The following is a 21,758-nucleotide window of genomic DNA, read 5'->3' as shown; positions in this document are numbered from 1 at the left end:
TATCCCAGGGGGTCTTGAGAGGCATAAATTTTTCTATACGCTACAATGTTGTCGCATTTGTATCCGCTCATACACAGCGAGACTAAAGAATACCTGTGTTAGTCACATTCTTTGCATAGCCCACTCAAACATTAGCATTCCGAAAGATCGTGGCCTCGCTTCTTCAGCTTATGCACACGTCTTTGTCGTAGTTTCATAAGCCAACCTCCTTTGTAAAGGAAACGATTGCTCACAATCTAATGAAACAAATGACATATTTCTGATTCGTTTTATATGACATGTACACGCTTTCGGTACCGTTATTGGTTCGCTATTACACACCTGGCTATTGTGTCGTAGTTTGTCTAACACAGACGCCTTAAAGTCGCAACGGCTTAGTATAAATGAAACCACTATCCCTCAACATGTAATAAAATTACGTGGTATATCTAGTAAGTCTGTGTGAGATCACAAGACACAGACTTCAAATTTCTGCTACCGGTGTTGGAGAGACGAATACTTAAACTCGGATTTCTTCCCTCTTCTTCATCTCTTCATGCTTCTCATCGTCTGTCAAATATAACGTACAAAGGCATTCTTTCTTCCTCCAAAATACAAACATCGATATCACCTATTTCTCAATGAAAATTTGCAACCTCGTGAAAGCACTTGCCCTTGGCGTGCTCCCCTTGACTCTTGCTTCTCCTGCTGCTACCACGCCGCAATGTGGAGTGCCAGGCGATGGAGATGACTTCTATACATCGTCAACTGTGAGCAACATCCTGGAGTGTCAGTACAAGTGCAAGAGCGATGCCAAGTGCCTCTCATCCGAGTTCAAGCCCTCTACTGGTACATGCTGGCTTTACGCAAAACCAGTGGCACAGGCAAAGACGAGGAACGATACCACAGGAAAATGGTTCTTCAACGATCGAGATTGTCTAGCCGCGCCTGCAGCCCCACAATGCAATATCTCAGGCGATGGATCGGATTTCTACAAAAAGTCAACTGCAAGCACGGTCTCTGGTTGCCAGTCTGCGTGCAGTAGCGACCCAAAGTGCCTCTCATCTGAATACAAACCCTCAGATGGCAGCTGTTGGCTATACGCTGGACCTGTATCACAGGCAAAGACGAGAAACGACACATCAGGAACCTATTACTTCTATGACCGCAATTGCCCGATTCCAGCTACAACCCCGCAATGCAATATTTTCGGTGATGGCTCGAGCTATTACACATCGTCAACTGTGAACACACTATATGATTGCCAGTCTACTTGCATCAAGGATCCAAAATGCTCCTCATCCGAATACAAACCCTCCAGTGGTAGCTGCTGGCTATATGCGACACCTGTGTCAGTTGCAAAGACTAAAAACGATACGGGAACCTACATTTTCAATGATCGCAATTGCCCCGTTAAACCTGGCCCTCTGCAGTGCAGGGTGGCAGGCGATGGGTCGTCGTATTATAAATCATCAACAGTCAAGAGCGTCACGGACTGCCAGAATAACTGCAAGAATGACACTAAATGCCTTTCATCCGAGTATAAACCCTCTAGTGGTGGATGCTGGTTGTATTCGGCTCCTGTATCAGTTGCAAAGACGAAAAACGACACTTCCGGAACCTATTACTTTTATGATCGAGACTGCCCACTCCCCAAGTGTGGATTGAACCAGATGGAACTGGATTTCTACACAACAAGCAATGTGAGCAGTCTTCAGGCCTGCCAATCTACCTGTAATAGTGATCCCAAGTGTCTTTCATTCAATTACAGAGCAGATACTGGCGTCTGTGGGCTCTCTGTCAAGCCTGTGGCGGATTCAAGCCCAGTAATTTGGGTCGGATACGACCGGGACTGCGCTGTATCCAGCTAGTTTTTACAGCGGAAATGAATTTACGGGAACAAATACAGTAATTATCGAATGGAGAACTGCCAAGCTACTTTCTGAAGATAATATGGGATTTGGAGTATATTGTTTGGAAGCTTCGACAGCATTTCATCGAAGGGAATCTGCGTTGAAGACCCGTTTTACTACTATGTACAGTGATTGTAGTAAGCTTGATAGTCATTCCTAACTAGCCAATAACATACTCCTCGCCGTATTGAGTCCCGATGCAATTCCTTATGATACAGCCCTGTCATGCCCCCTCTATCAAATCTCATCTCTCAGCCTCTCCAGAACCTTCACCCCCAAATCTCAAATCCATTCGATCAACCACCGGCGAAAACATCCAATCCTGCAAACCCTCCAACACCAAAACCGCTCTATTCCACCGCCATCCCAAAAGCGCCACAATTGCACCAACAACGAGATCCAGCACAAAATGGTTCGCCGTCGCAACAACCGTCACAAACATTGCCAACGGCCACAGCGGCGCCAAAACACGCACCACCAAATGCGGACTAAATCTCGCCAAACACACCCCGAATAACATCGAGGTTCCAAAATGCAGACTCGGCATCGCGGCAATCGTCAGTTGGAACCGATTGTGAGTCCATACGGAGCCCGTCTTTCCTTCATGGAGAATGTCTACGAAGCCGTAGTCCGGTGGGAGCATTCGCGGAGGGTAACATCGCCAGAGAGAGATTATGATGAAGGCGATGAAATTATCCATAGCGATGGTGCGTCGGATGCGCCTAAATAAGGATGGTGGAAGGACAGTGTATGTGTATACGATGAAGACGACGCCGACGATGATGTGGGAGTGATATATATGTCTGAGAACGGTCATAATGTAAGCGTGATTCGAGAGGATGTACGCTTGAAATGATTGTTCGATGTCGATGTGGAGGAACTGTTCGATTGCAAGAAGCTGCAGAGCATGATACTTCGCGACGAGATAGACATGAGGATAAGGCGCAATAGCTCGAGCCGTTAAAGCGCGACTAAGCTGATATATCCTACGCAAAACCATCAGATTTGTACTTCAAAGGAGAGGAGAGGACGAAACGAACCAGTATGTAAGAAGCCAATACCATATCTCGCTCAAAAACGGAAACGCCCCAAAAATCCACGACAACACCCGGAAGACGAGCAAATTCGAGCCTTTGCCCCCTTTTCTTCGCGAAGCTGACGCATCGTCAGTCTTCTTCTCGGCGGAAATGTAGTCGGGTATGGATTCAATGTCACGTTGATATCTTTGAGGCTTCAATCGCCGACGATTTATCAGCGTTCCGGCTGCGAAAACAAGAGCGATTGCTGTTGTTTCAAAACATTAGGATTGAGGATACTTGGTTGTTTGCTTGATGTAGACTTACATGCTGGTTCAATGACATTCTTGAATAGTCCCATCTTGACATAGTAAAACAGTAACCAGAACACTGTTACGTACAACTACAACAGTATCTCAAATACACTTCCCAATAGAAAGGGAGAAAGAGAGAGAAGGAAGGGAACAAAGTACTATTATTGCAAACACAGCGCACACTGTATATATACAGAACTCGTCATAAATCAGGACATCTACGACAAAAGTAAGCTACATGACGACACCACCCTCGCCAACTCTAAATCTCCAGGTGTTTACTTTTTTACCCCTTGCTATCCTTCGGCAGCCGCGGAAGCTTCTATGCTAACGGAGAATAAGCCCAGATAACCTTCAATACTCTTATTAAGCAAATGTTGTATAGAGGACACGAGTTTGTCTAAGGGGATTGGTCACTCAGAAACAAAAGAGCCAGTCACGCGACCATCGCCCCCCAGCACTCGCATTCCTCAAGTCCTGAATACCAGATATCCTTCCGGGAGTCCGAAATAATAGCCCAGATAAGAGAAACCGTGACTTCATATGACACGTCGACAACGTGCCTGACGTGAGGGATTACGTATGCGGCACAACACTTTTGAGTTTGTAGGTGCGGATAGATAACACAAAGGTGTGTATCTATTTACGAAACTATAAATGATTAATGCCACATACTACTCACAAGGCACAGACAGTAATGTCCCTGTTATCTCCAGATATGAGGAAATCACCAGGAACTCAATTAGATAAAAATAAAAGTATTACATCGTGACTAATTTCTCTACATGAAAAACAACTAAACCGACATGAAGTGAAAAGGAAAAAGTAAAAACGAAAAAAAAAAAAAAAAAAAAAAAAAGACCCTCACCCCTTTCCCTCTGCCTCTCCCCCCATCGCATCCAAACATGTCGGCGCGCGTGCAGATTTGCTAACTAACTTTTTGGTATCATTGCCCCCCCTTTCCCTTCAACAAATTTCGTCAATGCGAAAAAGCTTCCTAGGACTGCTTGACAATGGCATTCCCGCCTCTCCCCTCGCAAAAGAGACTTGGGAGCGGTTATCCAGCAGCAAGGACAAAAGGCATCAAAAATGACGGAGAATAGATGAACCATTGATAGCTGAGAAAATAGAAAGAGAAAAAAAACCGGAAATGTCAACCACGCCGAGACTGATAGTCTTCAGATGTGCAAATGTGCAGCGCAAAACGCATATGCTCTCTCATTCCTCCCAATGTACACCGAATCGTCAATTGCGCGAAATTTTGTCTTTGCAGTCATGTCTAAAAGGATCAGCGACTATAGCATGCTATGAAAACATTGCTTCATAAGCCGCAGTATTGCCTCTGTTAATCTCAAAAACCATGAGCCTTAAAATGAAAAATCAACCCTGCCTCCATAAAGCAATAGCTTGGGAATCATGCTGAAAAAAATGACGGATAGAAAATGGACATGATAAGAAAGGGGCCATCACTGATGTCCTCTAGTAAAAGGTAGACAGAATGTGTTCAGACGCTCGCACAATCCACTCCAGCTTGCCTCTCTCAAGGTTGGCCAGGAAGGGATCTGTGGGAAAGCCATCCTGGATACCCGCAATCAAGGGCTGCACGCGGTTAATGAGTAACTGCATCGTCTGTGATGTGCTCTTCATGACTTCACGAGAAGTATCGTCATCCCAGTTCTGCAAGTGACAAATGTTAGCATTGTTGTTCCAAATAGATATGGGAAGAGGGAAAACACTCACGTAGTTGGGCAAGCTGGCGCTAAAGGCCCTCACAGCCATCTCAATCCACTCAACTTCCTCCTTCAAGCGTGGGTTCGGCTTCAGGTCCTTGGAGATTGTGGCAATCACGACGAGCAGCATCAACGGCTGGAGGCCGTCAAACTTGCCAGGAGGGTATCGGCTCAGGCAGCGGCGGAAAATGTCAGTCTCACGACCGCTCTGGATCCACTGGATCATGGCATCCTGCAAGCGATTCTCAGAGATGGCCTGCTCAATCACCCGGATGCGTTGCAACAGGTCATTGTCAGCCTCAGCCTCGGTCTTGTTCATCTGGCTAGCATAGGCACCGGCAAGCGCAGACACATTGTTGACAGGTCCAACGTGCTCCGAAGGGGGAGCAGAGCCGTGGGGGCTCGCCACGTGCTGAGATCCGCGCATATACTGAGGGCTGCCGTATTGCTGGGGGTGGCTAGGGCCCTGGCTCGGCGGCTGGCTGGGCGGGAAGCTCGGGCGGTGGCTGGCCACAGTGTTAGCGTAACCATGAGATCCGATGCTGTGTGCGACGCTGGCGGGGTGCGGGATGTTGACGCCACCGGCAGCACCGACCACGGGAAGCTCAACGGGTTGCTGCTTGAACTTGATGAACTCGGCCTGGAGCGAAGACTGCGAGGCTGCCATTGTGGATACCATATCCGTGAGTCGTGTAACGTAGGACAGGAGCTGGTCGATCTTGTTGTTGTCCGCGGCGTGCTGCGCCTTCATCTGCTCAAACTGGTCATGGTACTGCTTGTGGATATCGGAAGCCACGCGCTGAGCCGCCTGTGTAGCAATGTTGTTGAACGTCGGTGCCAGTCGCTGAGTCAAGGTAGACAAGACCTCTTGCTGCACATTGGTGGAAACGACGTTGCTGACTCTATCAGAAATCGCGTTGATGAAGTCGTTGGACCGGAGCGAGCGGCTAACAGCATGGGGCAGGGCGCTCTGGATCTCCTTTTGCACAGACGATGCCATGTTGGCCTGTAGCTTGTTTTGAACCATATCAGAGACGGCCTGGCTGGTCTTGTCGCTGATAGTGGGAATGACCACGTCGGTAAACTGCTGGTGGATCAATGTCTCGAGCACCTTCTGGGTGTTCTCGTTCAATATATCCGAAACCATGTCGAGGAGTTTCCGCTGGTGCTGGTTAAAGTTGTCATCCCTAGCGCGGGCGCTGTCGTTGATCTTGCTGTGAAGATTGCTCATCGAAGACTTGAAGGTGTCAGACATGACAGCCCCGAGCCTGGTCTCCAGACTGCTAATCGTGGAATCAAATGCTTCAGACGAGAGGCCACCAGCGCCAGCAAGGCCGCCGACGACGCCCTTGTTGGCGGCAGCCTCACTCTTATGCGATGGCGCCGATCCGTTGGCGTTGAATTCGGCATCCTTGCCCTTCTTCTTACGTTGTTTGCGCTCGGGCTTCTCGGGATGGTTTTCTTTCGATGACTGTCCGGGAGTTTCAACCTCCTTGGCCTCGCCCTTGGGCTTCGCCGGGGTAGCAACAGTCTGTTGCTCAATGATGCCCCGAGGAGTAGCAGCTTCCGAAGAGGAAGCAGCGGCGACTTGAGCAGACTGCGGCGGAACAAGGTCCCTCGTGACGGTGCGGGTAGCAATGCGAACAGGGGTGGGAAGGGCAGCATGCTCTGAGGCACCGTTGGTGACATCCACTTGCACGGGGGTCTTCAACTTAGACACCGAGACAACACCCACATCGACAGCATCGACAGGGTCGAGCACCTTGTTGTCCTTGGACCATCCCAGCTCAGCCTGCTTAACCATAAGGCAAGCAACGCCCTTGGAGTGCATGGCATACAGCTCAAACAGCGTCGGCTCATCAGTATCTTGGACCATGGCGGGATTGGCAAGGATGTCCAAGCTGCGGAGGATACCGCGGTTATCAAACGAGTACTCGCGGACACCGCTGATGACAGCGGTACTATCAGGCTGGGGGATCGAAGGGTCCTGAGAAACGAGTTTCTGGATATACTCGGCTTGAGAAACGCTCTTGAGGTTGTACTTGGGGGCCGACAGGTGGGCGAAGTAGACGGAGTTTCGGGTGGGGTGGCCGATGATGATCATACCACTGGACGGGTGATACATGACACTGCAGACGGCATCGGACTCCTTGCTGTGGGGGAGGTTGAACTCCTGGACGGGCTTGCCCAGGGCGAGATCCCAGAGCTGCAGGGTGTGGTTCTGTTTCATGCCGACAATCATGTATCGCAGCGCACACCGTTTCTGGTAAGGACGCTGCTTGTCGAGGAGCAGGACGGATGTCGGCCAAGCCTTTTCGCCTTCAGGGGTGCTGGCCAGGGTCATCAGAGGCTCATTGACCTCGAGGGACGAGTGGGCGGGCGCGGGGTTGCGAGGATCCGAGCCCTCCTTGACGGCAGTCAGGTCACGAACATCCCAGAACTTGACGCGGCCAGACTTATCCAGAGAGACAATGACGCTGTCGTCCTGGCTAAAGGTAAAGTCCTTACCAGCCTTGCCAGTGTTGATCTTGAGGGAGCATTGGCTCAGCAGTGCTTCAGTGTCAGCAACGCGATCGTGTCCGGGCTTGAACAGCTGGTTTTGCAGGATAAAGGATGGCCAGATGAAGTGGATAGACTTGCCCCGTCCGACAGCGAAAAACTCGGGGTGGTTGGTGGAGGCACGGGCGCGAGTCTTGAGGGCACCACCAGGGGCATCGCCTTCCTGGGAGTTGATCGGGGGCAGGGCGAAGCCGTACTGCTCCAGATGAGGATCCTCAAGGTGATCCTTCTCGCCGTTCTTGATCTGGACCCAGTAGACAGTACCGCTGATGCCGGTACCGATGATAGCTTCCCGGGAAACACCCTCGTAGTCGTGTGGGGTGACTGACATTGCGACGTTGAAGATGCGGTCCTTGGTGTCTCTAAAAACCTTTGCGTCCTTTCCGTCGTCCTGGCGAATAACACGCAGGCCACCCTGCTTGGACATGCCGTGCGTCATGTACGTCTGAGAAGCGGTGTACAGGTTACGGTCAATCTGGTCAAAGTCCTTCTTGAGGTGAGCAACGTCCATGATCGACTCCTCTCGGAACTGCGGTCGAGGCTCGGTCGTATCTTCTTGAAGCGTGATGGAGATCCAGGGCTTCATCGGGAAGTTGTAGACCTTGACAGGAGGCGGCTCCTTTTCCTCAATGACCACAATTCCTTCCTGGTCCCAGCTATCGGCGATGCCATGGTTGTCAATGTCTCTGGGTTCCGGAACATCCTTTGAAAGATGCTCCTCAGAGGAGCCATAGCCACGATGCTCATAGCCAGATTTGATGTCTTCGATGGTGTGCTTCTCAATGGAGCGAGTAGCATCGGAATAGTTGGAAGGCTGCACCCAATCACTCTCGTCATGAGGCTTGATAGTGGCGCTCTCGGCATAGTTGGACATGGCCTCTCGCTCAGCTCTATCCAGGGCGTCCTGGGCGTCGCGGTCGGCCCGACTAGCGAGGTCATGAACAGCCTCGGAGACAGTCTCTCTGTTCTTGTCAATGTTGACGAAGCTACCAAAGTCAGAAGTTGGAGGAGTCTGCTTCAGAGACTGCTGAGTGGAGTGGTGGGAATGCTGAGAGTGGTGCGAGTGGTGCGAGTGATGAGAATGGAGTGACGAAGCACGGTCAAGGCTGTGCCGAAACTGCTGGGGAGGGCTCTGCAGAGGACTTCGCTCACTGCCACCAAAGGGATTAGAGCCCGCTGGCGAGCTCTGGTCCTTTTTCAAGATGTGGAAAGGAGGCGGGCCAGAGCCGTGGGCACTGCTGCCGCTGTGAGGCGAGATCTGGTTGAGCGTGCCAGCCAATGCCTGGTAGAGCACCGACACATCTGCGGGGTCCTTTTGGGTCGGCGAGAAGATGGGATTGATGCCAGCATGGCCATGGCCATGGCCAGCCAACGCGTCAGCCGGATTCTGGTACACACCCTGCGTGTGATATGAACTCAAAGGCTGCTGCTGGTGGTGTTGGCCCTGCTGCTGTTGTTGCGGGTGATGTCCGTAGTAACGGCTGCTGGTCTCTGAATGGTGCTCCTGCGATTGCGGAGTGTGCTCGGCAGAGCGTGAAGCCTCAATCAACAGCGGCTGGTCGGTCTGGGAAGGCTTGGGCCTAAGCAGATTGAGTAGATATGAGGTGCTGCCGGCAGGCGGCGTGTCGCGTGCAAACGGATTGACGGGCTGAGCCTGAGTTTGCGGCGGCGTCGCAGCTGGTTTGGGCTCTTCAATCTCGTGGCCGCCTCTCATAAGGGCGGCGAGCAGGCCAGATGGATCGGCTGCCGTGGGGGCAGGCTGGTGAATGCGGGTCGAGAACTGGTTCGGCGACTGCATCTGGTGATGTTGATGGCCCTGGTACTGTTCGTCGTCTTCGTCTTCGTCGTCGTCTTCCTCATCGTCTTGCCGCTCGGGCTGCTGCTGTTGCTGGGCCGACGGTTGAGGTTGAGGGTGGGATTGGGAGGACGACTCGGCCTGCTGGGACGAGGAAGATGGCAGCGGAGCCTGGGGTTGGCCCTGAGCCTGAGCCTGAGAGTGAGCCTGAGCTTGGGCTTGACCCTGGCTCTGGTCATGGCTCTGGGTCGACGGCTGCAGCGGCTCCCTCGAGGTGCCAGGGCCACTAAACTTGAGCAGGTTGAGCAGACTGGTGGTGCGATCCGAGTTGGGCCCAATGCCGCCAGAGACGGGCGGAGTCGGTGCAGGAGGCAGATCCATGATGGAGACAAGCTGCGAATTGGGAGACGCGGCGATGCGATGCAATGCAGATGACTGCCGCTTCCGCGCTGCGCGAGAGGGCGAGGTGGACGAAGTGGAGTGGCCCAGCTGGTGTTTTGTTTTTTTTGGTGGTTTGGAGGGGTTGAGGAAGTGTGTAACGGGGCGGAAGATAGAGGAAGATAGAGGATGATGGCGAGGAGGAGGAGGAGGATGAAGGGGGATAGAGAGGTGAAGAGAGAGAGATGGAAGAGAAAATGTCGGTGGTTGAGTTGTTGAGTTAAGGAGCAGGGCAGAAGGTACACGGGAGAGGTACTCGTAGGTAGAGAAAAAAAAACTTGGCCCGAGTTGGGTAACATTTCACTTGAGCAGCCTTGCTATCGCGAGCAGCTAAGAGCGCTAGTGCTCAGATTTAGGTGCCCAGGTGCTTGTTCGCACTGGAGCCTCCGCTAAAGCAGCCGCCTGTATCCCACGGGTTTGCGGCTCGACAGTGCGCACGGGCTTTGCCGGATGGTGCGGGTTAGTCAGCGCGAAGCTGAGCACCTTGACAAAAATACAGTTCAAGTTTACGGATTTACAAGCTATAACAGAAACAAGAGAGGGGAGGGTAAAGGGAAGGTAAGGGAAAAAACGCCTAGCAAATGAAACCCAGGGAAGAAAGAATTAAAAAATTAGAAGAAAAAACTACGCAACTGAGACACTTGCATCAGGCAACAAACTACATCCCACAAACCACATCCAAAGAATATGTCTGTAACTAACACTAGCAAGTACCCACAGCTGCCAACTCACACCCACCCAAAGCACGTCACAGATGCCCAACCACAAAGCCCGAAGAGAGCCAGGTTAGATAAAGAGAGACAAAAAAAAAAGACGGAAGAAAGGAAAAAAAAAACTACAAAACCGGCTGCAGCCAACAGACACACCCCCGGCCATCGCTTATCCGATAGTAAAGCCAAAGATAAGATACGGATGTAGCACCAAGCTTCTTGATTAGGAAACTCCCCAAACAACAGAAAACGGCTGAGAAGCAAAAAGGAGAGAACAATATGGCCTTAGCAGAAACCCACCACAGCCTCGTGTGGCGCAACCTCGTCTGTTTTGTTTCGCCGGTTTCCCAGCCTCACGCTTGAATGGCGCTTTTTATCACGTAGTTTTGCCGGACTAGACGGGCCTTGCCTTGCAAGAGGTACGTCAAAGTTGCAACATCATTCACTCCGACCCTTGGAAAAATACCACCTCGTAATGGCCAGCTGCTCGTAATTCATAATTCATACCCCCATTCACGGCAAATCCCCTCTTTTTCCTTCTTCTCTTCTCCTTATCTAGTTGTTTTAACAGCTTCTGCTGCTTACATACTTTGTTTTTGCTCCTCCGTCTTATTCATCAAGACTCCCTTCATCTCACGCGCGGCACAGGAACTCTATATTGCTTCCGTCTCCCCACCCGCCACATGCTCAGCGATTCGGCGTCATAAAAAATCCGCCAAAGCCTCGCCACCTTTTTGTTTTGAATTTCAAGCTCGGCTGAGCTTTCATACCAGCAAAACCCCGACAAAACAACAAAGAAACCTCCCCCTATTTATTTTTCCTCATCGCCGCAACCAGCAACCATGTTCTGCCTAAGAAGGTTCGTCTCCAATCATCCATCTCTCTACAACAATTCGCCGGTCTCCAACAAACGCTAATCATTCCACTCAGCTGGCTGCCGCTGCTCTTCATCCCGACCAACGCATCGCCCGCCTTCATCCTCCTCTTCTTCATCTGCACCTACTTCCTCAACCGGCCCTGCGTCTACTGCTCCGTCCTGCTGCTCATCCTCTTCCTGACCTCGTGCAACTGGTCCGACCGCTGCTTCTTCGACCTCAGCAGCAACTGGTTCCTCCCTAGGCCCAGCGCCATCCAGCTGCCCGACGACGACGAGTCGCACGCGCTCGCCCTCGCCTTCAACGACACCCTCGTCGACATGGTCAATTCCACCGCCAAAGCCGCCGCCCGCGCCGCCGCAGACGAAATCGCCGTGCTGCGCAACGAGTGGACCGGCCTGGGCGTCGAGTGGCTGCGCAACCTGCTGGGCAAGCGGGAGTGGAGGATCGACTGCATGGACATTTACATCAGGTTGTGACGAAGGGATTACGTGGGCTTATGACGGGAAAAACATTATAATGGGAAAAACTTCCTACCTTGTGCATTGGACAGGCTTTAGAAGGGGAACTGTTGAAAAATATCTTGGGCTTTGCATTCTTCTTTTACAGCGGCACAGGGTCTGAACATGTGGATATAGCGCTTGTCTTTTGTTGATTTTCAAATAATAAAATATACATACATATACATGCGTATACATACGCCCTCGCTTTTGATCTGGCAACGTGTACTTGCATCAGTCGGTATGCGCGCGGAGAATCAGGAGGCGCGGATACCGAGGTAGGGAGGACAAGTGGTGGGGTGCTGTCAGCATTACTTACAGATACTACCTCTCTTCAGCATCTGCACAAGCGAGTAAGACAGGATTACTTGCATATATGTCTCAAGCTGCATTAACCAAGAAGCAAGACATTCAGAGGAGAGGGAAGCAGCCGGCTGAGAGAAAGTGTGGGTGTATGTGAAAAGACTACTATATTATTCCTTCAAATTTAATACTCTATGTAATAGACGGGCAATGCATAAGCCAAGGCCAATTAATCAATCGCCAAACAACCTAAGGCATCATCCAACAGCTTTATATAACAATCCACTCGTATTATACGCATTGACCTCATTCTACCTACAGAGTCCCCTCCAAATAAACATAAAATATTCGTCGCGGCATATTGCATCCTCCAGCTCGTTACTTACATCATTGGTATTCTTCGTCATCGCTGGTCAAATGGTTAAGGAGAAAGAAGAAGACAAAAAGAAGAAATTACCAGGGGAACTTGAAGGGACTTCCCCACTGCCAGTCACTCTGCCCCTGATTTCCACCAGCACCCTTGAGTTCCTCCTCATCCATAATACCATCTCCAAGGTAAAGGCCGTCTGCGGATGCGAACGAAGGCTCGTCATCCTCTTCATCCTCCTCATCACCCTCCGAGAACAAGTCATCATCTGCTTGTGGCATGTCGGTACGTGTTACGGTACTCATCTGGGTAACAGTAGCGGTCATCCACTTCTCGACGGTCTGTGGCTCTGCACAGGGGTTCTCTCCGTCATTCTTGGCCAGGCTTGTGAACAGATTCTCAATTCCAGAGGTGGATGAGAAGTCCTCGCCGTCTTCTCCGACTTGCGCTTCTCCCTCACCAATATCCTCGGTCACAACCGTGGTCGGCGTCTCGAAGGACTCGGTCAATTCGGGCTGGAAGGGGGCGATGCCGTCGTAGAATCGATTGTTGACGCCGCCACGGAGTGCAACCACCACGGTCAGGGCGCTCAACAGGAGAATGGCCAAGTTCCTCTTGTCGTCCAACAGCTTCTTGAAGGCATTGACAACCATGTCGGGGAAACTGCCAGCCTTGAAGCGGCTCTGTGTCTTGTTCTGGCCAAAAGCGTCTTCCTGGGAGCGGGATTTTCCACCGTTCATCTCACGGTATGCAGGCGATGTTTTGTCGTACGACACCGATCGTCGGGATGCACTTCTGCCTTGGGCCATGAAGGATTCTTGGCCCTCGCTGGCAGCCGTTTCATCAAAGTCTTCCTCCTCCCGCTCGTCCTCGACGTCCTGGACGCGGGACGAGAGACGTCGTCTGCCAGCTCTGCTCTTGGAGTGGATGACTCTATCCTGGCGCGCCGCAAGGTGCACCAGCTCATCCTGGAGCTTGGCGTCCATCATGGGTTCTAGCTCAATGTCGACGCGCTCCATCTCCTTCCAGCAGGCCTCCCACGCACCAGCCCTCAGCAGGCCGTTGCTGGCATAGACCTTGACGCGGTAAATCTTGCCAGCTCCCAGAGCATCGACTGGGATCTCGCAAGAACAGGTGGTGCACCAGTGGGTGTCCTTCTTCGGCACACTGGCACGGGCCGACCTGTCGTCATCGTAGGTGTCGTCGTCCTCACTGTCATGCTCGTCGGCAAAGGGCATCTCATTGGAAGGGCCAAGATAGTGGCCGCACTCAAGGATGCGCGCTCGGCTCTTAAAGGGCAGCTCCAGCGCCTCCAGGAGACGCTCCTCCATGACCTCAAAATCGTTCTGCGGGTGAGGCAAGAGGACGCCGCGGTCCTGGATGGTGTCGCCGATGGTGTCCTGGAGCTGTCGCCAGGCCTCGCGCAGAGTCTTGACGCCCTCGCTGAGCTCGCTCGTCTTGGCCTCATCCAAAACATCGCCCCACGCCCACCTCAGTGGCAAAAGAGTGACGTGCAGAAGCACCAGCGGCGGGTCGTTCTTCTTGAAGCGCGGGGGCGTCTTCTTGGCCGAGTACTGCGCAGACAGGCTGGGCGAACCCAAGCGGGAAACGGTGGGCAGGGCGCTGCGACGGCCGGAGCGAGGAATGCCAGAGCCCTCGGTGGGCGAGGTGACCTTGGCCGAGGTAGACCTCAGCGACGATCGCGGCGTGGTCTTTGCGTACTCGCCCTCGTCGTACTGCTGGATGTCGGAGATGCGCGGCGACCGGAGGCCATCGTGGCCCGTTTTGCGCGGGTCGGCCTCGGACATGGAGCCCATGGAACTGCGCGGGCTGTTGTCGCTGAAGACGTCGTCGTCGTGGCCCTCGTGCGAGCCATTGTCTGCGGCGTCGGGCTGGGACATTGTTTCGTCGTCGTAGTCGGGATCAGCACTCTCCTGCTCGTAGCGGTAGTCTTCCATGCTAGTGTGAGTGTCAAAATCCGGATCCTGCTGCCTCATGCGCCGGGGCGTGAGACAAAAGGACGGTGGGATGGTAAAGAGGCGGGGGAAGAGAGAGAGAGAGAGATGGACAGAGAGAAAATGTCCTGTGAGTTGATTATGTACGGTAAAGAAAGGGCTGGCTCAATTCGCTAACCCAACAAACAGACGCCCACTAAGAGGAACAGCGAATACTGTACGGAGTATGATACTGTACAATTGATTCCTCGAGAAAAAGAAAAAAAAAACCACAAGGGGGAAGGATCAGAGATGCCCGACCACAGGCAGGTGAGATGTGATATTCAAATATGGCTGGAGCTGCTGCAGTGCGTGCAGATGTGGCTTCGCATGGTTGGCCCAGCCTCCTGTGAGTGGATTTGTTTATGCTGGTTGCCGGGTCGACGGGGGGTTTGATTGGTGAATTTGCGTGGTTAGGCGCTACAGCAGCAGACGGAGACGCTGCAACAGGCCACTAGAGGAGGAAGTGACAGGGCCCTTGGAAGAAGAGATTGGATGTGATGCGTGATTGAGCAGATGGTGAGGCATCGAGAGTTGAAGGATTTTTACTGCAAGTGCTTGGACGCAAAGAGGCGGATGCGCAAGTGCTTGCAGCAAATGGGGCCCGTCGACATCAATTGAGTTTGCGGCCAAACCATAAGACAAAGCCATCGCACGGATGCTTTTACGGCCTGAAATTCCATCGTCGATGCCCTACATACGATACATGTGCAGGTAAATAGACGAGCTCCACAATTTCCCTTTCCCCCTGTTCTGCTCTGCTTGGCCAGGGACCTGAAACGGGTGACGATGTCTTAGACGGAGGTGTTTGTTTACTCGCATCCTCACCACTCAGCTAACTATCTAACTAACTCGTTAACCTGGAGATGACGGCTAGTAATTACTGTAGCATCCATAGCCAATCCCTACCAACAATCTCATCATGTCACATCCCAATTTAATACAGCATGTCCTCAACAATTGCTAAACCCCTCTCTCACCCAAAATTACCCCAATGTTTCTGTTCTGTAGCACTCAGCAGTGGCAAATTCTTCCATGTGAATATCGTAATCACTAGCACGACAAACTAACCTCGACCAAGCAAGTCAGGAGCACCATGTCCATCTCACCGCCAGATCAAACCAGCTTCTCTGCCTCTCTTCATCTCATCTTCATCTCATGTCCAATTGTCAAAAGTAGTCAGGATTTGAATATTCAGGGTCGAATATTCAGGGTCGAATATTCAGGGTCGAATATTCAGGGTCGAATATTCAGGGTCGAATATTCAGGGTCGAATATTCAGGGTCTTCCCGTTTGCTGCTTATCGCAACTTAAACGGCCTCTCCCGCATCGCTATTCCAGATTAGGTAATCCGGCACGGCCAACAACCGGCACGCCTCACATTTGACTTTGGAGTTTAAATCACCACATGGAGATCACAGCTCCAATAATAGAGTAGCGGCTTGGCGGTTGAGCATTTTAGGGACGGGTCTTCTCAGCAAGGTTTGCAATCTATCTTGCGGGCTGTTTCAGCCTCTCTCAGCACACTAGCTCTTGTACATCCTCGGTTTCCAACATCTTCTTCGTTCCTTCAGATACATTGTTACACGAAATTAATGCCGGCCGGGTATCGCCTTGTATTACCTCTATACAGTTACAATATAGACTATGCTTTATTCTAAACGCTCATTCAACTTACTCCAACAAACTTCTCGTGATTGTCCAGCATACACGTACACTCCTTATATACCACCAGGATATATCAATACAATCCCCCAACACCCAACACCCAACAAACAAAACGCTCAGTATCTATCCGCACACATATACAAGTACAAGCCACTCCTGCGCCAAGGCCCATCTTAAAGCTCATTGGCAGCGTTCTGCAGCAGATTCACCTCGCCAAGCGAGTTTTGTGTGTATCGAGAGTTGAACTTGACGACATTCCTGACTCGTTGATAGGTGATTTCGTCAATCTGCAGCGGCTTGGTGCTGATGTGCCATGAGACACCCTCAGAGCAAGGAGGCGTGGTCAGGGAGCCAGAGTACCTAAGTCATCATGGTCAACCAACAAGCACGGCGTCATATGAGGAAGCATTTGTCCTTACCTGAAGATGGTGTTGGAGTGGAGGTGATTCTCAAGAGGGCCAAACACAAGAGGACCGGTCGTGGTCGTCGAACCAGGCTCCGCAATCATGCCAACAGAGGCGAAAACCGCCGTCAGCAGGGGATCAGAAATAAGTCCGAGGTCGATCAAGAAAGCGACAACAGCCGTGGATTTGTCTATTAGAGGGCAGACGGATGTCAGCAACTATAATTTTGAACATTGCCTCATGTGGAAAAACAACGTTCAAGCCATAACTCACCTGCAGCAGAAAACACAAAGTGCACCTCCATGGGGAAATACTTCAGGTCCACACGGTGCTCGCTAGGAGTGTGAAAGTGGAACTGGGCCAATTTGTACGTCTTGCCATCGGAAACGAGCGATCCATTGACGGGCACCTCGACAGTAGTGCCGAGATTCTCAAACTCGGAGCCAAAGGGATAAGAGTCCACCTTGAAGGTGACCGAACTTCCGTGGACCGTAGAGATGGAAGAGTCCAGGTTGACGGGAGATTGGAACTTGCCCGTGGCGCACATTTTGTTGGCCGTCGTGTTGAGCCCGAACCAGTTCAATGGGCCGGTGAGTCCGGTGTAGCCAAAGGTGCTGATGGGGACAGACTCGCTTCGGGGGTTGAGATGGGTTCCGTAGTCGCAGGCCGCCAGTGCCGGAGCGGCGAGAGAGAGCGCAATGGCCGCGAATTGGGCAAAGCGAGTCATGTTTGATGTTTGATGTTTGATGTGTGTATTATAAAAAGAGATTAAGTTTAAAAAGAAAAGAAAAGAGAAATATCGTGAGTTTGCAATGGTTAAAGTCTGGATGAAAAGAGAAGCAAATGGTTGGGATGATGGCTCTAATTGTATTTCGGCCAGAAAGGGGACGGAGCTTATATCTGGCGTATAATCTCGGATACGACCCAACCCTCCTCACCCCGGCCACTCCAGACTCACCCCTCGTCAGTGCATCTACACCTACACAGCCCGGATATTTTTACCTTGGTCATCCATCTCGAAGCTTAACCCCCAGAGCGTAACACACCCTGCTCCCGCAAATGCCGAATACATGGCTGCTTGGCGAGGCTGTTAGAGCGTAGTAGCTAAGGCACTCCTGGGCTGAGCTCTGTCTACGGGGTACCCCGTATTACCTGCGTTTGTCTACTACGAGCACCGCCGCGCGGGTACAGTCAGGACCGAGAGAAGTTTAGATGCGGCCGTCGTTGTTTCGTTCAGACGGCCGATAGATCATTTTTGTTTCTTCCTTCAACGTCCGGTGGAAGAGATCCCGGCGTCCTGGATATCTGAATTGATTTGCTGGTGCACCAAAATCGCTTACGGAATGAAACAACTAAGGCCCTTGCGCAGGAAACATAGGAATCGGGGAGCTTCCATGAGACAGACCTCTTACACTTTTATTTTTAAGCTTGTATTGGCACGTCTCATCATCTCGGGCCCAGACCCCATATAGAGACGACGCGTGGACATTCATCCAATGTATTAATTTCAGCATTGACATCCAATACCGAAGCCCATATTACGCGCTCATATTCATGTTTAATTGCTGCGCGGAGTAGAAAAAAACACTAATTCTACTAGTCGGCGTGTAAAACAAGCGCCGCTCTCACTGGTATTGAATAAGCTCCAGTCGTTCAGCTCATTCCGTCTCTTTACTAATTTTTATCCTTTTCTTTTCGGCATTCGAGCGGCTATAATGTATAAATAGGGCCCGCGGCGTCTGATCTAGCCCCTTGTAGATGCTGAAGATATTTGGTGGCTTAATCATCTTAGTGCCGTTTTGTCTTCAACGCCTGTGGGCCTTCCAGGTCGGTTGGATGTGATGCTTCAGGTGAAGATGCATGCTCTGGTTTCAAATTCCAATTCTGTAGGGCTCGGCATGTTTAAGCTTAATATTTTACATACCCTTGACCCTCGGCAATTGTGGTGATCAGCATCCTCAAACACCTTCCATTAGCTCCATCCTCGCTTACAGGTCGTAGTCCAATCTACATGGACTTGCATACGTCTATTTACCTAGCCCCAGTGCTCTTCTATATCTAATAGATCTGCCTATTTTTCTTGAATTTGCTTTCCTTTTTGAGAAATTGTCTTAGAGGCAAACAAACGAGTTCGAAGCTCGCACAGACAATAGAGGCTCAACTGGTTGACGCAAAACCCTAATGCCGCGATGCCAAGAGCTCGCCGTTGACACTAACCCAAACCCGACAAAGCAACCGTGGCTGTTCCTGGCTTATGGCCTGATTTCCACGTTTTCGCTTCTTGGCATAGAATCACGGGGGCATGTCTTCTTATCTACGGAGTAGAGGTGGCCATTGTCTTGAGGGTGAGAGGATGAGACAAGTTAGGTGCCGTCGGCGTCTCACGTCGACATCCTACGTGTATTAATAGCCAAGCCAAGAGATACTAAAGTAATGCAGTTTCTCGTTTCTAACCCTCATTTCTACTTGGTATCTCAAGAAGTGAGATACAAAGTCCTCGGTGGCAAATTCTCCCCCTTTGCCTATGATGCGAAGTCTACTAACTTTATCTGCAGTACTCCGTATATTCACACTAAATGCAGCTCCACCCATCATATCGACTGTTGAAATTTCAGAAAGATAAAGTGTTACAATGAAATTGGATTCAATTATGTGGCAATGTTAAACTTTGCCCTTACGGGGCGTAGGCGTAGGACGCTGAATATAGCTACATATTACCTGTTACCCAATCTCCATTCTCAAGATCATGGCCACCTCTACAAAACAAGAACACAGCCTCGTGAGTAAGCCATAGTAATGCTTACCATAAGATGCCATGTTGAGGCAGCGATCGCGCTTAGAAGAATGCAGGTACGACAAGTGGTGAGTAATTCACAGCACTTCTAGTTTTATTAAAAGCACTTCTATTTTCCGCAATCTAGCGCCAGGACTCTTTCAGCTATAGTAAGCTCCTGCTCACTCATGATGACACGTTATTTGATATGTATCGGTATGTTGCGCGTGACAGTACCATGCTCCTGAGTGTTCGTATGTGCGGCGATAAATAGCACTGGGATTTAGGCAGATTTTAATCATAGCGTGTCATAAAATGTTTAAATCTCTTACTATCAATATGAGTACGAAATGACTGTTTCTATAGAATCAAGATGGTGCAGACTTTCGAGATTCGGGAGGTGTGGGTCGACAATATTCCTGGATCGGTATTGCGACAGGAATCCTACAGAGAAAGATTACAGACAAACATCTCGCATGCTCAGTAAGAAAAAACTCAACAATAAAGGCAATGGTTTCATATCTTGCAAAAACGTCAAATCTTAGCTGTTCTCGGGATTATGGTGATGATCCAATAATCCAGCCTAGAATCATGTATATTTCGAGATAATCCAGCGCAGTAAACAGGATATACAATATTCGGTGCTCTACACGACTTAGGCAACTTAGACAGCCATTTGATGGCACAGCGTTCACAATACAATCACATGAGATCCTATAGATCCATTTGTTGCTACTTCTAGCAGCATACCTATGCACACTGCTCGATACTGACCTGGCCGTTTCACCAATATGAACCTCGAACCAGAGATTTGGCCTTTGGAAATGGAATCGTACAATAACAAACAAGAACCCGGCTCGCCGTAATAGGAAATATAAGTTACACAGGTACATATGTAGGTAGGTTGCCAAACCCAGCTAGTGTACAACCACAAGGCTGACTCAAAAAGCCTCAGCTTCCATCTCAAACCACTTAGCGGGGGTAGCTGTTGTTTCCGTAGATGGTCTGGCAAAGCTGAGAGCTACATGTAATGAGCAAATACCATCTAGTAGCTCCCAGGATCAAAGATAACTCGTTTTCGCTTGGCCTGTCTCTCGCTCCGCTAGCATCGCCCACCACGCTGGTATCGACGCCCATCCCATCCCGTCTCCTCTCCTCTCTTAGCCGAACTACCTCTTGTCTATGCCTCAGCAGCAGCAACCTCGCCCCCAGGCTTCAACTCTTGCTCCTCCTCTAAAGACGCCGTCACCTCCACCGGCCCTAACAATGACCCACAGCTCGCCTGTCCCATCCGCTTCGGCAATCCCGACTACTAACGCGCCTCCGACTCCTGGCTCCAGCTCGGCCCCGCTCCCCGGCTCGACAGCAGTTCCCTCGCCGGCCGATGGTGCTCCACCTGTTATCAAGAAGAAACCGCTTTCAAGAACCTCGGCTACCACCCTCAGGCCTAACTTGATGAGGGCTCCGCCAATGCCTGGCTCGCAGATGTCGCCTTCGGCAGGTTCATCTAGGGATGCGTCCCCGTGGTCTATCAACTCGGCCCGGCCGACTATGTTTCGGCCCTCTGCGCCGTCAGCTCATTCTCAGGCTCCGCTGCCTATGCCACAAATACCTAAAAAGCAAATCCTCTACTGGTGCACCTCGTGTGAGGTAAGCTTCAAGCGTAAGTACGACTGGAAGCGCCACGAGGATGAATTCCACGAGCGTTGGAGAAAATATCCCTGCCCCGAGCCAGGCTGCAACCGCAGCTTCTGGGGCCCCAACTTATTTAACCAGCACCACAAGCTGTCCCATGGCTGCAAAACCTGTCCCCACGCAGAAAAGGTGGTTAAGTTCCTCCGCAAGCGTCACTACTGGGCCTGCGGCTTCTGCTCTGCTCTTCATCCTGCACGCGAGCGACACGTTGAGCATGTGGCTCGGCATTTTGAGTCTGGCTTGGGCAAGGCTGACTGGGTGCACTCAAGAGTCATCTACGGTCTCCTGCATCAGCCGCTTATCCACGGTGCTTGGGATACTCTTGTGAGGGCTAAGCAAGCTGAGTTTGGCGGACGCCGCCCTCAGTTCAGTTGGCACCCGAGTAAGACGGGGCGTGCTCAGGGATTCCTGGAGAAGGGGAATCCCGGCCAGCTGCAAGACCTGCTCGAGTTCTTCTCTGGCGATGAATATGAGGCCCAATGGATAGTTTCTGTAGCATACGATTTGTCTGATATTGCATTCGCCGGCTCGAAGACAACCGCTGGTGCAATCATTGAAGAGCAGACTACACCCACGCCGCAGCATCAACAGCCCACTAGCGCCTCTTCTTCTCATTTAGGAATTTCGCCATACAGGTTTCTTGAGCTCTCGGCCGTCTTACACTCGCTGCCTGAGAAGGGCGTTGAGCTAGACAACGGAAGCTGGACGCCGCTGTCGTTGTCTGC

General features: G+C 51.1%; 7 protein-coding genes across 7 annotated transcripts; 3 read left to right on the top strand and 4 right to left on the bottom strand.

Moving 5' to 3' along the window:
- Positions 1–620: 620 nt before the first annotated feature.
- On the top strand, positions 621–1,850 carry TRIVIDRAFT_65028 (uncharacterized protein; the record flags this gene model as incomplete). The annotated part of the gene is made up of 1 exon (XM_014094876.1): positions 621–1,850. The coding sequence occupies one exon, from the start codon at positions 621–623 to the stop codon at positions 1,848–1,850; it is 1,230 nt and encodes a 409-aa protein (XP_013950351.1).
- Positions 1,851–2,136: 286 nt separating this feature from the next.
- Positions 2,137–3,269, bottom strand: TRIVIDRAFT_40302 (uncharacterized protein; the record flags this gene model as incomplete). Its single annotated transcript, XM_014094875.1, has 3 exons — positions 2,137–2,878; positions 2,933–3,182; positions 3,242–3,269. The coding sequence occupies 3 exons, from the start codon at positions 3,267–3,269 to the stop codon at positions 2,137–2,139; spliced, it is 1,020 nt and encodes a 339-aa protein (XP_013950350.1).
- Positions 3,270–4,707: 1,438 nt separating this feature from the next.
- On the bottom strand, positions 4,708–9,687 carry TRIVIDRAFT_10232 (uncharacterized protein; the record flags this gene model as incomplete). Its single annotated transcript, XM_014094523.1, has 4 exons — positions 4,708–4,899; positions 4,963–8,229; positions 8,332–8,687; positions 8,991–9,687. Coding segments are annotated over 4 exons (4,512 nt in total), but the record flags the coding sequence as incomplete, so codon positions are not given.
- A 1,609-nt stretch (positions 9,688–11,296) lies between these two features.
- Positions 11,297–11,808, top strand: TRIVIDRAFT_56648 (uncharacterized protein; the record flags this gene model as incomplete). The annotated part of the gene is made up of 2 exons (XM_014094874.1): positions 11,297–11,313; positions 11,385–11,808. The coding sequence occupies 2 exons, from the start codon at positions 11,297–11,299 to the stop codon at positions 11,806–11,808; spliced, it is 441 nt and encodes a 146-aa protein (XP_013950349.1).
- A 777-nt stretch (positions 11,809–12,585) lies between these two features.
- On the bottom strand, positions 12,586–14,457 carry TRIVIDRAFT_39463 (uncharacterized protein; the record flags this gene model as incomplete). The annotated part of the gene is made up of 1 exon (XM_014094873.1): positions 12,586–14,457. The coding sequence occupies one exon, from the start codon at positions 14,455–14,457 to the stop codon at positions 12,586–12,588; it is 1,872 nt and encodes a 623-aa protein (XP_013950348.1).
- A 1,877-nt stretch (positions 14,458–16,334) lies between these two features.
- TRIVIDRAFT_163724 (uncharacterized protein) lies at positions 16,335–17,292 on the bottom strand (the record flags this gene model as incomplete). Its single annotated transcript, XM_014094872.1, has 3 exons — positions 16,335–16,521; positions 16,581–16,755; positions 16,893–17,292. 3 exons carry the CDS (start codon positions 17,290–17,292, stop codon positions 16,335–16,337), a joined length of 762 nt encoding a protein of 253 aa, XP_013950347.1.
- A 3,222-nt stretch (positions 17,293–20,514) lies between these two features.
- TRIVIDRAFT_125410 (uncharacterized protein) lies at positions 20,515–21,549 on the top strand (the record flags this gene model as incomplete). Its single annotated transcript, XM_014094871.1, has 1 exon — positions 20,515–21,549. A coding segment is annotated over one exon (1,035 nt), but the record flags the coding sequence as incomplete, so codon positions are not given.
- Between the last annotated feature and the right edge of the window lie 209 nt (positions 21,550–21,758).

Source organism: Trichoderma virens (genome assembly GCF_000170995.1).
Source record: "Trichoderma virens Gv29-8 chromosome Unknown TRIVIscaffold_91, whole genome shotgun sequence".
Classification (NCBI taxonomy): Eukaryota; Fungi; Ascomycota; class Sordariomycetes; order Hypocreales; family Hypocreaceae; genus Trichoderma; species Trichoderma virens.
Note: the sequence above shows the minus strand (reverse complement) of the source record. Positions and strands in the feature narration are given on the sequence as shown.